This window comes from Oncorhynchus clarkii, chromosome 25, assembly GCF_045791955.1.
Source record: "Oncorhynchus clarkii lewisi isolate Uvic-CL-2024 chromosome 25, UVic_Ocla_1.0, whole genome shotgun sequence".
In the NCBI taxonomy this organism is placed as follows: Eukaryota; Metazoa; Chordata; class Actinopteri; order Salmoniformes; family Salmonidae; genus Oncorhynchus; species Oncorhynchus clarkii.
The window spans coordinates 28,784,157-28,798,207 of NC_092171.1; the positions used below are offsets into that span (position 1 = coordinate 28,784,157).

General features: G+C 40.6%; 1 protein-coding gene across 1 annotated transcript in view; it reads right to left on the reverse strand.

Moving 5' to 3' along the window:
- Positions 1-13,213, reverse strand: part of LOC139383612 (protein phosphatase 1, regulatory subunit 13Ba) — a 35,503-nt gene extending 22,290 nt beyond the window's left edge. The window contains exons 1-4 of the mRNA XM_071128168.1: positions 13,109-13,213; positions 10,137-10,284; positions 8,573-8,692; positions 6,827-6,897 (exon numbers count right to left, since the gene is read on the reverse strand). Of these exons, the coding sequence (XP_070984269.1) occupies positions 6,827-6,897; positions 8,573-8,692; positions 10,137-10,284; positions 13,109-13,213 (444 nt within the window). The remainder of the gene's footprint in view (positions 1-6,826; positions 6,898-8,572; positions 8,693-10,136; positions 10,285-13,108) is intronic.
- Positions 13,214-14,051: the final 838 nt, after the last annotated feature.

Consider the following 14,051-nt stretch of genomic DNA (forward strand, 5'->3'; position numbering starts at 1 on the left):
CAATCTGGATACCAAAGCGGGAAAAATATATATTTAAATTCAGTTGAAGTCGGAAGTTTACATACACTTAGGTTGGAGTCATTAAAACTCGTTTTTCAACCACTCCACAAATTTCTTGTTAATTAACAAACTATAGATTTGGCAAGTCGGTTAAGACATCTACTTTGTGCATGACACAAGTCATTTTTCCAACAATTGTTTACATACAGATTATTTCACTTATCAGAAGTTTACATACACTAAATTGACTGTGCCTTTAAACAGCTTGGAAAATTCCAGAAAATGATGCTTCTGATAGGCTAATTGACATAATTTGAGTCAATTGGAGGTATACCTGTGGATGTATTTCAAGGCCTACCTTCAAACTCAGTGCCTTTTTGCTTGACATCATGGGAAAATCAAAAGAAATCAGCCAAGACCTCAGAAAATAATTCTGGACCTCCACAAGTCTGGTTCACCCTTGGGAGCAATTTCAAAACACCTGAAGGTACCACATTAATCTGTACAATCAACAGTACGCAAGTATGAACACCATGGGACAACGCAGCCGCCATACTGCTCAGGAAGGAGACCCGTTCTGTCTCCTAGAGATGAACGAACTTTGGTGCGAAAGTTCACAAAAGTGTTACTTGTAATATTGCTGCTCCAACAACAACTGCCATGTACTGGAAATAGCATGTTAACATTGGCTGAGAAGATTCCTTGGTCAGTCAAGGTAACCTGTATATTGCTAATTACAATAGCTGATGTGGTTAATTTTTAGAAGTGTATTTGTAAAAGTATACTTGAAACACAAACACACTTTTAAGGCCCCGGTGCATGACTGAGCAAGAGGACAAGTACATTAGGGTCTAGTTTGATAAACAGCACCTCACAAGTCCTCAACTGGCAGCTTTATTAAATAATACCTGCAAAACACCAGTCTCAACAGTGAAGAGGTGACTCCGGGATACTGTCCTTCTAGGCAGAGTTGCAAAGAAAAAGCCATATCTCAGACTGGCCCATTAAAAATAAAATATTAAGATGGGCAAAAGAACACAGAAACTGGACAGAGGAACTCTGCCTAGAAGGCCAGCATCCCGGAGTCGCCTCTTCACTGTTAACATTGAGACTGGTGTTTTGCAGGTACTATTTAATGAAGCTGCCAGTTGATGACTTGTTTATTAAACTAGACACTCTAATGTACTTGTCTTCTTGCTCAGTTGTGCACCGTGGCCTCCAACTCCGCTTTCTATTCTGGTTAGAGACAGTTGCGCTTTTCTGTGAAGTGAGTAGTACACAGCGTTGTACGAGATCTTCAGTTTCTTGGCAATTTCTCACATGGAATAGACTGATGAGTTTCAGCAGAAAGTTATTTTCTGGCCATTTGGAGCCTGTAATAGAACCCACAAATGCTGATGCTCCATACACTCAACTAGACTAAAGGACAGTTTTATTGCTTCTTTAATCAGCACGACAGCTTTCAGCTGTGCTAACATAATTGCAAAAGGGTTTTCTAATGATCAATTAGCTAACATGACCTGCCATTGGAACACAGGAGTGATTGTTTCTGATAATGGGCCTCTGTAGGCCTTTGTAGATATTCCATAAAAAATCAGCAGTTTCCAGCTACAATGTCTACACTGTATTTCGGTTCAATGTAATGTTATTTTAATGGACAAAAATGTGCTTTTCTTTCAAAAACAAGGACATTTCTAAGTGACCCCAAATTTTTTAACGGTAGTGTACATCAAATGTGCTTTAGGTGTTTTCTAGTCCAACAGTAATCATGTAGTTGTTATACTAGGACATAAAACCAGGTCAAAAGGTCATTTGATAAATCAGAAAAACCCAACCAGGAAGAAACTACAGTACAGGCATAAAACTACATCAAAAGTGGAGAAACAAATCACGTCTCCAAGCAGCAGTAATCATGTAGTTGTTATATAGTAAATTGTAATGGAACAGATCATAAACTGTGAAACTAAATTGAATTGCTTTTGAGCACTGCCTTGAGACATTATCTAGCAGAAATGATTGACATTTGACACAAAAATAATACCAAACAAAGCAGTGGGAATTCCTGCATGGGTCAGAGATGCCAGACCGTAGTAAGTTTATCTCCTGCTTACACATGGACAAATTCTAAGGGAACTGTAATCATGCCTGTCACTAAGCCTTTTCCTAATCCTCTACACTCTACAAACAGACACACACTCACTCGAGCACTCTAACACACCAAATCGTTGCCTCCACTACAAAATCTATGATTTTTTTTAAATGTAAAAAATAAACATTTGCCGTCAGGGATTGGGACACTAGTCAGTATCGAGGGAAAGATGAATGGTGCAAAGTACTGGGAGATCCTTGATGAAATCCTGCTCCAGAGCACTCAGGACCTCAGACTGGGGCGAAGGTTCACCTTCCAACAAGACAACGACCCTAAGTACACAGCCAAGACAAAGCAGGAGTGGCTTCGGGACATGTCTCTGAATGTCCTTGAGTGGCCCAGCAAGAGCCGGGACTTGAACCCGATCGAATATCTCCGGAGACACCTGAAAATAGCTGTGCAGCAACACTCCCCATCCAACCTGACAGAGCTTGAGAGGATCTGCAGAGTAGAACGCGAGAAACTCCCCAAATACAGGTGCGCCAAGCTTGTAGCATCATACCCAAGAAGACTCGAGGCTGTAATCGCTGCCAAATGTGCTTCAACAAAGTACTGAGTAAAGGGTCTGATTACTTAGGCAAATGTGATATTTGCACTCGCACATCTGAGCAATATTATTTGCAGGTGCATGGCAACAATTGAACAAGATGAAGGAAAAAGGAAACCGCACACTGCTCTTGCTAGTATCACTGATCTTTAATAAGCTTACGTATTGGCCACACAGCCTTCGTCAGAGTTTGTGATAAAAAAAGTGCACCTTTATGTAGACCTAGCCCCACCCACATCCGTTCTACACATCAAAGGGGGTTGGAGGTAAAGAAAAAATAAATAAGTGCTACCAAATATAACAATATGCATTTCATAAATATTACAGAAGTGTAGAAATAAGGCGTATTGAACACGTCTGTGAAATCTCAATGAGGACATAGTAAGTTTTCATTAGTCACTGGGTACATACATCGTACGAAAAACATCAGAATAATCTACAAGTGACACATTTCATGTTCAAATTCACAACATAACATACATAGGCATTTCATCATTAAGTCCTTTAGGAAATCATGTCTGGAGGGCGAAAATCCAAAAACATTCTCTTTTACTCAGAGTATTATTAATATCTCCTCCCCTGTCTGATATCTTAACTTTCTCTACGCCACAAAATCTAAAAAGGTGGAAATGTCATGCTTCAGGTCATTGAAATGTACAGCGACTGGATAATCCCTGTCGTTTCTCCTGATTTTCACCAATTCAATTCAAGGGCTTTATTGGCATGGGAAACATGTGTTAACATTGCCAAAGCAAGTGAGGTAGATTATATATAAAGTGAATATATAAAGTGAAATAAACACAAAAATTAACAGTAAACATCACACATACAGAAGTTTCAAAACAATAAAGACATTACAAATGTCATATATATATATATATATATATATATATATATATATATATATATATATATATATATATATATATATATATATATATATATATATATATATATATATATATATATATATATATATATATATATATAGTATTTTAACAATGTACAAATGGTAAAGGACACAAGATAAAATAAACAAGCATAGATATGGGTTGTATTTACAATGGTGTGTGTTCTTCACTGGTTGCCCTTTTCTCGTGGCAACAGGTCACAAATCTTGCTGCTGTGATGGCACACTGGAATTTCACCCAGTAGATATGGGAGTTTTTCAAAATTGGATTTGTTTTCGAATTCTTTGTGGATCTGTGTAATCTGAGGGAAATATGTCTCTCTAATATGGTCGGTCATACATTGGGCAGGAGGTTAGGAAGTGCAGCTCAGTTTCCACCTAATTTTGTGGGCAGTGAGCGCACAGCCTGTCTTCTCTTGAGAGCCATGTCTGTCTACGGCGGCCTTTCTCAATAGCAAGGCTATGCTCACTGATTCTCTGTTTGAGAGAGCGGGTGGTTTTACCGACATAAGAGCCCACGTGGACATTTAATAATATAAATAACATGGGTGGTGGAACACGTAATAATGTCATTTATTTGGAACCGTTTTCCTGTGTGTGGGTGGCAGAAATATTCACACTTCATCATATTGTTGCGCTGTGCGCATCCTCTGCAATTATAGCTACCATTTGATAGAGGGCCTAAAAGAGCTTGGCTGATTTTCTTTTGTGGCTGGCAGTTGGCATGAACCAATTTATCGCGTAAATTGCGACCTCTCCTATGTGGATACTTAAATTCAGCCGGTAAAACTGGGGCCGATGATAAAATATGCCAGTGTTTCTTGACCACACCTCCCACTTTTCGCGAATTCAAAGTATAGGTAGTTGTGAACATTACGGACTATTCTTTGGCTTTAGCGGGTCTTTTTTTGTAGCAGTTCATCTTGTGTTTTTTCCAATGCCAAATTATGAGCTTCATCCGCACATTGTGACGAATAGCCTCTTCTTAGAAACCTCATGCGCATCTCCGCTGCTGTTTCTAGATAATCCTCTGTGGAGTGGTTTATACGGCGCAGTCTGAAAAACTGGCTTCTTGGAAGTCCTCTTTTTAATGGTTCGGGGTGGAAGCTGTCACTCTGTAATAGAGCATTTCTGTCCGTTTCTTTTCTATACAGAGTTGTAAACAGGGTTCCATTGATTTCTCAATCCACATATCGAGATAATGAACACGTTGAGTGTCACGTTCAATGGTGAATTTGAGATTAGGGTCAATGTCATTGAGTAGTGCCATAAAATCTGACAGTTCTTCTTCAATTCCTTCCCATATACAAAACATGTCGTCAATATATCGATACCACTTCAGGACTTTATTCAAAAATGGATTCTCGTTTTCATTATTAACAAAACGTTCTTCAAAAAGACATATATAGAGGTAAACATAACTCGGAGCAAATGTGGAGCCCATCGATATTCCATTCGTTTGGAGGTAGTATTCATCATCAAACCTGAAATAGTTATACGTCAAAACATATTCAGCTCTAGAATGAAATTTGTTGGTGGATATTCATTAGTATCTCTGTCTCCCAAATAGTGTGCTAGTGCTGCCAGCCACCCCACATGGGGAATGCTGGTATGTAGACTCTCGACATCTAATGTGACCAAAATACAGTCTTCTTTTAAACCCGTTATTGGTGAGATCTTGTTTATGAAGTCTGTAGAGTCTTTTACATATGATGGCAATGCTTGCACATGGGATTTAATAAAAGAGTCTACAAAGTTCGACAATGGCTCTAGCATTGAGCCTATTCCTGCAACCACTGCTGCCTGGATAGTTGCCTTGTTGTGTTTTAGGTTTGTGTAATTTCGGTAAAATGTATAAGCATGGACGCATGGCACATTTGCAGCAAAGATATTCATATTCAGGTTTTGAGATAAGGTTGTTTAATAGGGCTTGCTCCAGATTAGAGCATATTTCCCTTTGGAACACCTGTGTGGGATCAACACGCAGTTTTCTATAGAAACGTTCATTGCTGAGTTGTCTCTGAAATTCTTCTTTATACTTTTCATAGTCTAAAACAACCACAGCACCCCCCTTGTCTGCAGGTTTTTATAACCAAAGATGAACCTTTCATTAATTCATTGAGTGCCAGTTCTTCTGTTCTAGTGAGATTCTTCTGAATGTGGTTTGTTTGTCTCGTATATACTGACAAGGCTTCTTGTTCGACTAAGCTACAATAGGTACTAATCGAGGAGTTGTTAACCATGGGACAGAATTTGATTTTGGGCTTAAAATGGGTACCAGTTCTTTGATGTGTTACTAGGCCCGGATCAGTGTTTTGCGAAAACACATGCTTAAATTGAATCTTGCGAAAGAATTTAAACAGATCTACTTTCGTATCGAATGGTTTATCTGTACATGTACGTACAAAAGAGAGGCCCTTAGATAAGACTGAGACTTGAGCGTCAGAATCAATTTTAGAATAAGGCTGTAACATAATCAAATGTGGAAACAGTCAAGGGGTCTGAATACTTTCTGTATATACTAAATAAAAATATAAACAACATGTAAAGTGTTGGTCCCATGTTTCATGAGCTGAAACAAAAAGCTTTTTTCTTAAATGTTGTGCACAAATTTGTTTACATCCCTATTGGTGAGCATTTCTCATTTGCCAAGATAATCTATCCACCTGACAGGTGTGGCATATCAAGAAGCTGATTAAACATCAAGATCATTACACAGGTGCAACTTGTGCTGGAGACAATAAGGCCACTCTAAAATGTACAGTTACTGTATGTCACACAACACCACAGATGTCTCAAGTTGAAGGAGCCTGTAATTGGCATGCTGACTGCAGGAATGTCCACCAGAGCTGTTGCCAGAGAATTTAATGTTAATTTCTCTACAATAAGCCACCAACGTCGTTTTAGAGAATTTGGCAATATATCCAACTGGCCTCACAACCGCAGAACACGTGTAACACTCACAAACACACAAGAGTTTTAGTGACCCACTATGAAATCTCTAGGCGTGAGTTACCAAAGAAGTGCTTGGCATTACAGTAAAAACTCTGGTGCCTATTTGGCCCTATGGATAGGAATTATTAGGACTTGAAATGTCAAATCATGACGTCATACAGCCTTCCTTCCCATTCACACGCAGTCAGGCATTATGCCAGGAAGTGTGTTTGGCTAGGTGATTTACTGCAGTGTTTTTTTGTTTGTTTGTGTTGTGAGGACTTACCCTTTCCTCACATGACTGGCCTGAGCTCCCTCCACTGCCTCTGTTGGACTGTTCTTGAGAGAGCTGGCTCCCTGCATTGGAAACAAGGACAAACACATCAGACACTGTGCAGACAACTAGTCACTAACACAGCATGGATACATAGCAGTACAGCATTAACAATATACACAGTGTACAAAAAATTAGGAACACCTTCCTAATATTGAGCTGCACCCCCTTTTGGCCTCAGAAGAGTCTAAATCCGTCGGTGCACGGACTCTATAAGGTTTCGAAACCGTTCCAGAGGGATTCTGGCCCATGTTGACTCCAATGCTTCCCCCAGTTGTGTCAAGTTGGCTGGATATCCTTTGGGTGGTGGCCCATTCTTGATACAAGCTATTGAGCGTTAAAACAACAGCATCGTTGCAGTTCTTGACACAAACAGGTGAGCCTGGCACCTACTACCATAACCCGTTCAAAGGCAGTTAAGCGTGATAGATGGCATCATGAGGCAGGACAATTATGTGGATATATTGAAGAAACATCTCAAGACATCAGTCAGGAAGTTAAAGCTTGGTCGCAAATGGGTCTTCCAAATGGACAATGATCCCAAGCATACTTACAAAGTATTTGGCAAAATGGCTTAAAGACAACAAAGTCGTGGTATTGGAGTGGCCATCACAAAGCCCTGACCTCAATCCAATAGAAAATTTGGGGGCAGAACTGAAAAGGCGTGTGCGAGCAAGTAGGCCTACAAACCTGACTCAGTTACACCAGCTCTGTCAGGAGGAATGGGCCAAAATTCTTATTGTAGGAAGCTTGTGGAAGGCTACCCGAAACATTTGACCCAAGTTAAAGAATGTAAAGGCAATGCTACCAAACACTAATTGCGTGTATGTAAACTTCTGACCCACTAGGAATGTGATGAAAGAAATAAAAGCTGAAATAAATCCTTCTCTCTATTATTATTATTATTATTATTATTATGACATTTCACATTCTTAAATAAAGTGTTGATCCTAACTGACCTAAGACAGGGATTTTCTTATTAAATGTCAGGAATTGTGAAAAACTGAGTTTAAATGTATTTGGCTAAGGTGTATGTAAACTTCCGACTTCAACTGTATAACGAGGAATAAAGTGACTGTGCAACAGAATATATATATTTGTAAAAATATGAATCACATTTATTATTGGCATACCCCTGACTGCATTGCCTGTACCCCAGTTTGGGAATACCTGTTCTATAGTATAGATAGCTAACTTGATAGGAAATAGTGAACAGCGGTAAAGCTCCTCTCTTTACTACAGGCTAATTCATTCACAGAGGCCAGTTCCAACTTCCCAGGCCTTTTTTACACCCCCAGTCAGGCCCCAGTCAGATCGCAGTCTCCCTGCCCTCCACCCCTGATTGGGCCACAGTCAGGCGGGAGGACCACACAACATGTTATCGTGTGACTCCAAGTTTACTTCTATATGATGGTTTTATATCAATATTTGCGCATAAAAGCGTTTCCACCGACATTTCTCGCATAATGCGTTTTACAGACACAAAAAAATCCCGCCTTGTCTAGCGTATTTTGTCGACATTTAGAAAATTTACCAACAAATGATCTGTTTCCATCAGGCCTGTCATGACATTTTTTTTATACAACATTACTTGTGTAAAAAAAATTGATGAAAATCTGGAAAGAGACAGTAACAGAGTTTGCAAGAGCACAACCAGATCTGGGACCAGGCAAGGTCTACCAAGGCCAAGTCACCCACCCTGGTCGCTGCTCTCTGAGGGGGAGTCTTCGTGTCTCAGGTAGAACCTGACCTCCATCCTCCTGGGACCCCACTCCTGCAGGTGCTCATACATCAGGTGGTCAAAGGGGATCACTCTCTCTGTGGAGGACAAGGAGAACAGAGTTATAACATAGTTCTATTATATACAATACTAATAAAGGGATTACTCTCTCTGTGGAGGACAAGGAGAACAGAATTAGAATAAAGTTATATTATATACAATACTAACAATTGTCTTACTCTCTCTGGGCGGTAAAAGAAAACAGGAGTTGTTGTTAGACACATAGACTTGGGTGATTATCTATTGGTGATTGTAAAGTGACATGGTGGGTTGATTGCCCCTCAGCCCTGATCATCATTAGAGATGAACTAAGTACATTCTATTAATAGAATGGATAAATGACATAAGGCCCCATGGCTAAACTCTGGTACTGAAGCACTGTATTGTGTCGTGATGAAGAGAAAAGAACCCATGACAGTCAGGCCAACCTTGCCAATAGCTAGTTACTATATTTTCCCCTCACCTGTGAAGTCATTGAAATATAATTACTAGAACACATGATTCACTGTCTGTCTGGGATGTACAGGCCCGGGTTTTCCTGGATCAAAAATGTGTTTAGGTGGGGTGGGGTCTTTTAATATTAATCCTACACATTTCTCCACGGAGTTGTGAGAAATTGTTTCAGTTTGAAAGCAAATTTCCTGCAATTTTATGCATTTGCCATGGGTAATAGTGTTTTATTTGCTCAAACATAACAACAAAATCAATACGGCTAAATTCATTGTTTTGGGATTTTTCAATTCCTCCTGACTATTTAGCTTTTATTTTGGTGATGGTTAGTTCTCAAAGATTATAAATATATACAGTACCAGTCAAAAGTTTGGACACACCTACTCATTCAATGGTTCTTCTTTAATTTGACTATTTTCTACATTGTAGAATAATAGTGACGACATCAAAACTATGAAATAACACATATGGAATCATGTACTAAGCAAACAAAATGTTAAACAAATCAAAATATATTTTATATTTCAGATTCTTCAAAGTTCACCTACTCTGCATCTCAAAGACATGGCGGTTGGAACCAAAAATCTCAAATCTGGACTCAGATCAAAGGACAGATTTACACCGGTCTAATGTCCATTACTGGTGTTTCTTGGCCCAAGCAAGTCTCTTCTTATTGGTGTCCTTTAGTAGTGGTTTCATTACAGCAACTCAACCATGAAAGCCTGGTTCACGCAGTCTCCTCTGAACAGTTGATGAGATGAGTCTGTTACTTGAAATATGTGAAAACATTTGTCAAGGGAGGAGAGTTGGTGATTACCCAAGTAAGAGATCTCAATGATGTCTGGCTGTCAATGATGTCTATTTGCCTGTATATATCAAGACATTCAGTTCAATAGATGAATCTAAAACTTGGAGGAGATCACTAAAATGTCCGTAAGAAAGTCATGAAGCAGAGGAAAATTATAAAATAGTGCTATCCTAAATATCTGTAAAGCTAAGATTTTTAACTTGTCAGCCGAAAGTGTCACTTACCGTTGCCCTTCCAGACATCAGTCAGGTGACAGCCACCTTCTCCGGCCTCCTTACAGAACTCCACCACGTCTTTACAGGTGGTCTCTGGGGTGATGGGCACCTCTGTCAGCATCTGCTGGCTGTCGCTCAGGTACACTGTCAAGATCATCTACAGAAGGGAGACAGAGATATAGCTTGTCAAACATACTATACATCTCTGACAAGGTATCGCCTAGGCACATACTTATTTGCCCTAGAAAACTCTTCTATTGTAGTAATACCAGACTGGTAATATCGGATTAGCAACTATACAACATACATATGGCAGAAATGTTCATGCATGTAACCCAGAGAGGAAAGCTCTTGTATTACAGGAAATGTCCCCTTAACTCTGGCTGTCCTCTAGCCTAAATACATTTCCATCAGATGCTTTGCCTCAGTCAGAGGCAGTCAAGAGGGAGAGAGACTATTGATGACATAGCTGAGCGATAGACATTAGAGGAGAGATATTACAAGCACAGACCGCCAAGACAACATGCTTAGAGTAAGACAGTGATTTTGTATGTCTATTGTTTAGCTGGATGTTTATGTGTCCATGGTCAGTGAGTGTCCTGTTCCTCCTATTCATAGGTTTCTTTGATGCATTTCTAATACCTTTTAAGTTTTTTTTTTACATGTTGGTGCTCATGGGGCTTTTTACATGTTGGTGCTCATGGGGCTTTTTACATGTTGGTGCTCATGGGTCCTTTTACATGTTGGTGCTCATGGGGCTTTTTACATGTTGGTGCTCATGGGGCTTTTTACATGTTGGTGCTCATGGGGCTTTTTACATGTTGGTGCTCATGTTTTTTTTTTTTACATGTTGGTGCTCATGTTTTTTATTTACATGTTGGTGCTCATGGTTTTTTTTTACATGTTGGTGCTTATGGTTTTTTTTACATGTTGGTGCTCATGGTTTTTTTTACATGTTGGTGCTCATGGTTTTTTTTTACATGTTGGTGCTCATGTTTTTTTTTTACATGTTGGTGCTCATGGGGCTTTTACAAAAACATTTATAAATATGACTTGCAGTTAAACTAAGCAGTGACATCATCATTTCCAGATTGACAATCTGTTGTAAACGGAAATGTGGGTTAATCTGCAAATTTGCCGAATTAAAAAATGTCTCTCTCTTAATGTCACCACCCCCTCCTCTCTGTCCAACAGAATCATCCACTAGGATAGACATAGACAGAGGTATTTATACCCAACAGCTGCCTGACATTGGTCCCTTGGTCTGTATAAACCACTGAGCCCTCTGCGGAAGGCTCAGCCCAGCCCCATAAGCATGTCTAAACCACAGACACACCAACCGAGACAAGACCTGAAATGGAGCTGCACGTCCCGTCCACAATGTAAGGTAATCTCTCCCTGCCACACGCAAGGACGAGGATAGACAGATTGAGAGGAGGAATTCTGTAAGTCTCAGTTTACAACCCTGAGCAAGCTATAATAATCTGATTATGGCGGTTGTAAACGTGTGCGTGTGTCCACAGGGTGACAAGTGAAAACATACACCAGGAGAGAGAGAGAGCAAAAACAAATCCAGGAAGGTAGGGTTATTGTCCCCTCACTGTGAGGGAAAAGGATCATGTCTTTTTTTTCTCCTTAGGGATTGGCCTGTAGCCTTGACTATATAGGGGCTGCTTAGAATCAAACAAAAACTAACCAAGGGTGATAAAACCCAAACCAGTCCTGAATTCATCATCACTGCTAAAGATTCTGTTTCCAAAAAGCAACAATTTGTGAGCATGCATCTCTGACCTGCGTCACTTAACCTGCTCAGAGCTGCTGTTGTCTCTCAATGAAAGGTCAGAAACCACACACAAAGAGCTAGAGTGGCTAAACTAGCCTCTGCCTAATAGTATTAAACACTCAGTCACACTGAACAGCCTACCATGTTAACATTCATAACAAAATCCCACACAGTCAGGTAACTTTTCAAATCTACAAAGACACCACACATGTCTACAGTACAACAAGATACAATACGCAATCATATACACCAGAAACATTGTCCTCAACCACATACATACTGTGCCTCTACGGTGTCCTCACCCTAACTACACTCATTAACTAACAAAAAACATCAACAGCCCACCAAACTCTTAAACTTGTGCAAACACATAACACCTTAAAAACATATAATCACACTGTCCAGCTTCCCAAAATGACTCCTAGCCAGCTCTGGATGCCATTTGCTATTTTTAGCAACAGCATATTTATTTAAAAATAAATAAATCACCTTTATTTAACCAGGTAGGCCAGTTGAGAACAAGTTCTCATTTACAACTGCGACCTGGCCAAGATAAATCAAAGCAGTGCGACACAAACACAGAGTTACACATGGGATAAACAAACGTACAGTCAATAACACAAAAGAAAAATCTATATACAGTGTGTGCAAATTAGGTAAGATAATGGAGGTAAGGCAATAAATATGCCATAGTGGCAAAATTACAATTTAGCAATTAAACAGTGGAGTGATAGATGTGCAGAAGATGAAAGTGCAAGTAGATACTGGGGTGCAAAGGAGCAAAAAATAAATAACAGTAAAGGGATGAGGTAGTTGGGTGGGCTATTTACAGATGGGCTGTGTACAGGTGCAATAATCGGTAAGCTGCTCTGACAGCTGATGCTTAAAGTTAGTGAGGGAGATGTAAGTCTCCAACTTCAGTGATTTTTGCAATTTGTTCCAGTCATTGGCAGCAGAGAACTAGAAGGAAAGGCGCTCAAAGGAGGAGTTGGCTTTGGGGATGACCAGTGAAATATACCTGCTGGAGCATGTGCTGCTATGGTGACCAGTGAACTGAGATAAGGCAGGGCTTTACCTAGCAAAGACTTATAGATGACCTGGAGCCAGTGGGTTTGGCGACGAATATAAAGCGAGGGCCAGGCAACGAGGGCATACAGGTCACAGTGGTGGGTAGTACATAAGCTGCCCTGCGTGGCACCTGTGCCTTCCTGTTCTCGTTCTCCTGTGGCTGTGGCCCGGGACATACCGTCTGGTGGAGCCAGGCCTTGTCCTTGGTCACACTGACCAGGCTGTGCTGCACCATGCTGAAGAACCTCTTCATAGAGCTGGAGGGAGAGGATTTTCACAGGCAAACAGACAGACAGGAGGGCAGGCATGGCTAAGAGACTCACTCACTGCTTGTGGGTGTGTGACACCAGGCAGTAGAAGGATAGGGGTTGGGGTGTCAGTGAGTTAACGTGAGGAGCGTAGCCAGGGTGAGGGTGTGTGTGCTGGTAAATTCAGCCAGAGCCAGGCCAGGTGTAACATCATGAAGAGATTTTCAGATAAAGTATCTCTTTATCATTGGATGGATTTGCAACGTGTCTGTTGGGTGGAAGACATAATGTGCCACTTTTAACCAGAGCCCATACTTCCATGACAGACAACAGAGATAAGAAACCAGAATGCAGACAGTTTGATGTTTCAGAGTCCGACACACTCTGGACCACCTGATTTAGTGTCCTGGCTAGCTGGCTTCCCTGTGCAGCACAGAACAGTCAATACATTGTCCATAGCAACCACTGTGTAGGGGAACGGGCTTGCCTGGCACCACTAAAAGAGCTAAAATACTGTTCTTCCAGAGATTGTTGAAGTTAAACGCAGGACATAGCTGTAAACACTGCGGTTCATCTATAGTCTATTCAATGGAGCTGACAGCCTCCCATTCACACTGCTGACATACATGCCCAATGGGTTTGCACATAGACGGGGAACTGGGGGGAGTGTTTCCTATAAAGGCAAGAGGTTGAATGGGAGGATCTGAACCCAGTATGTTCTGGATCAGATTTGTAGCTCTGAGATGTGACGGGACCCTGCCTTGGAGCAGCTCACAGAGACCAGCACTGTCTGATCCATGTTCAGCCACTAATTTTATCCTCTAG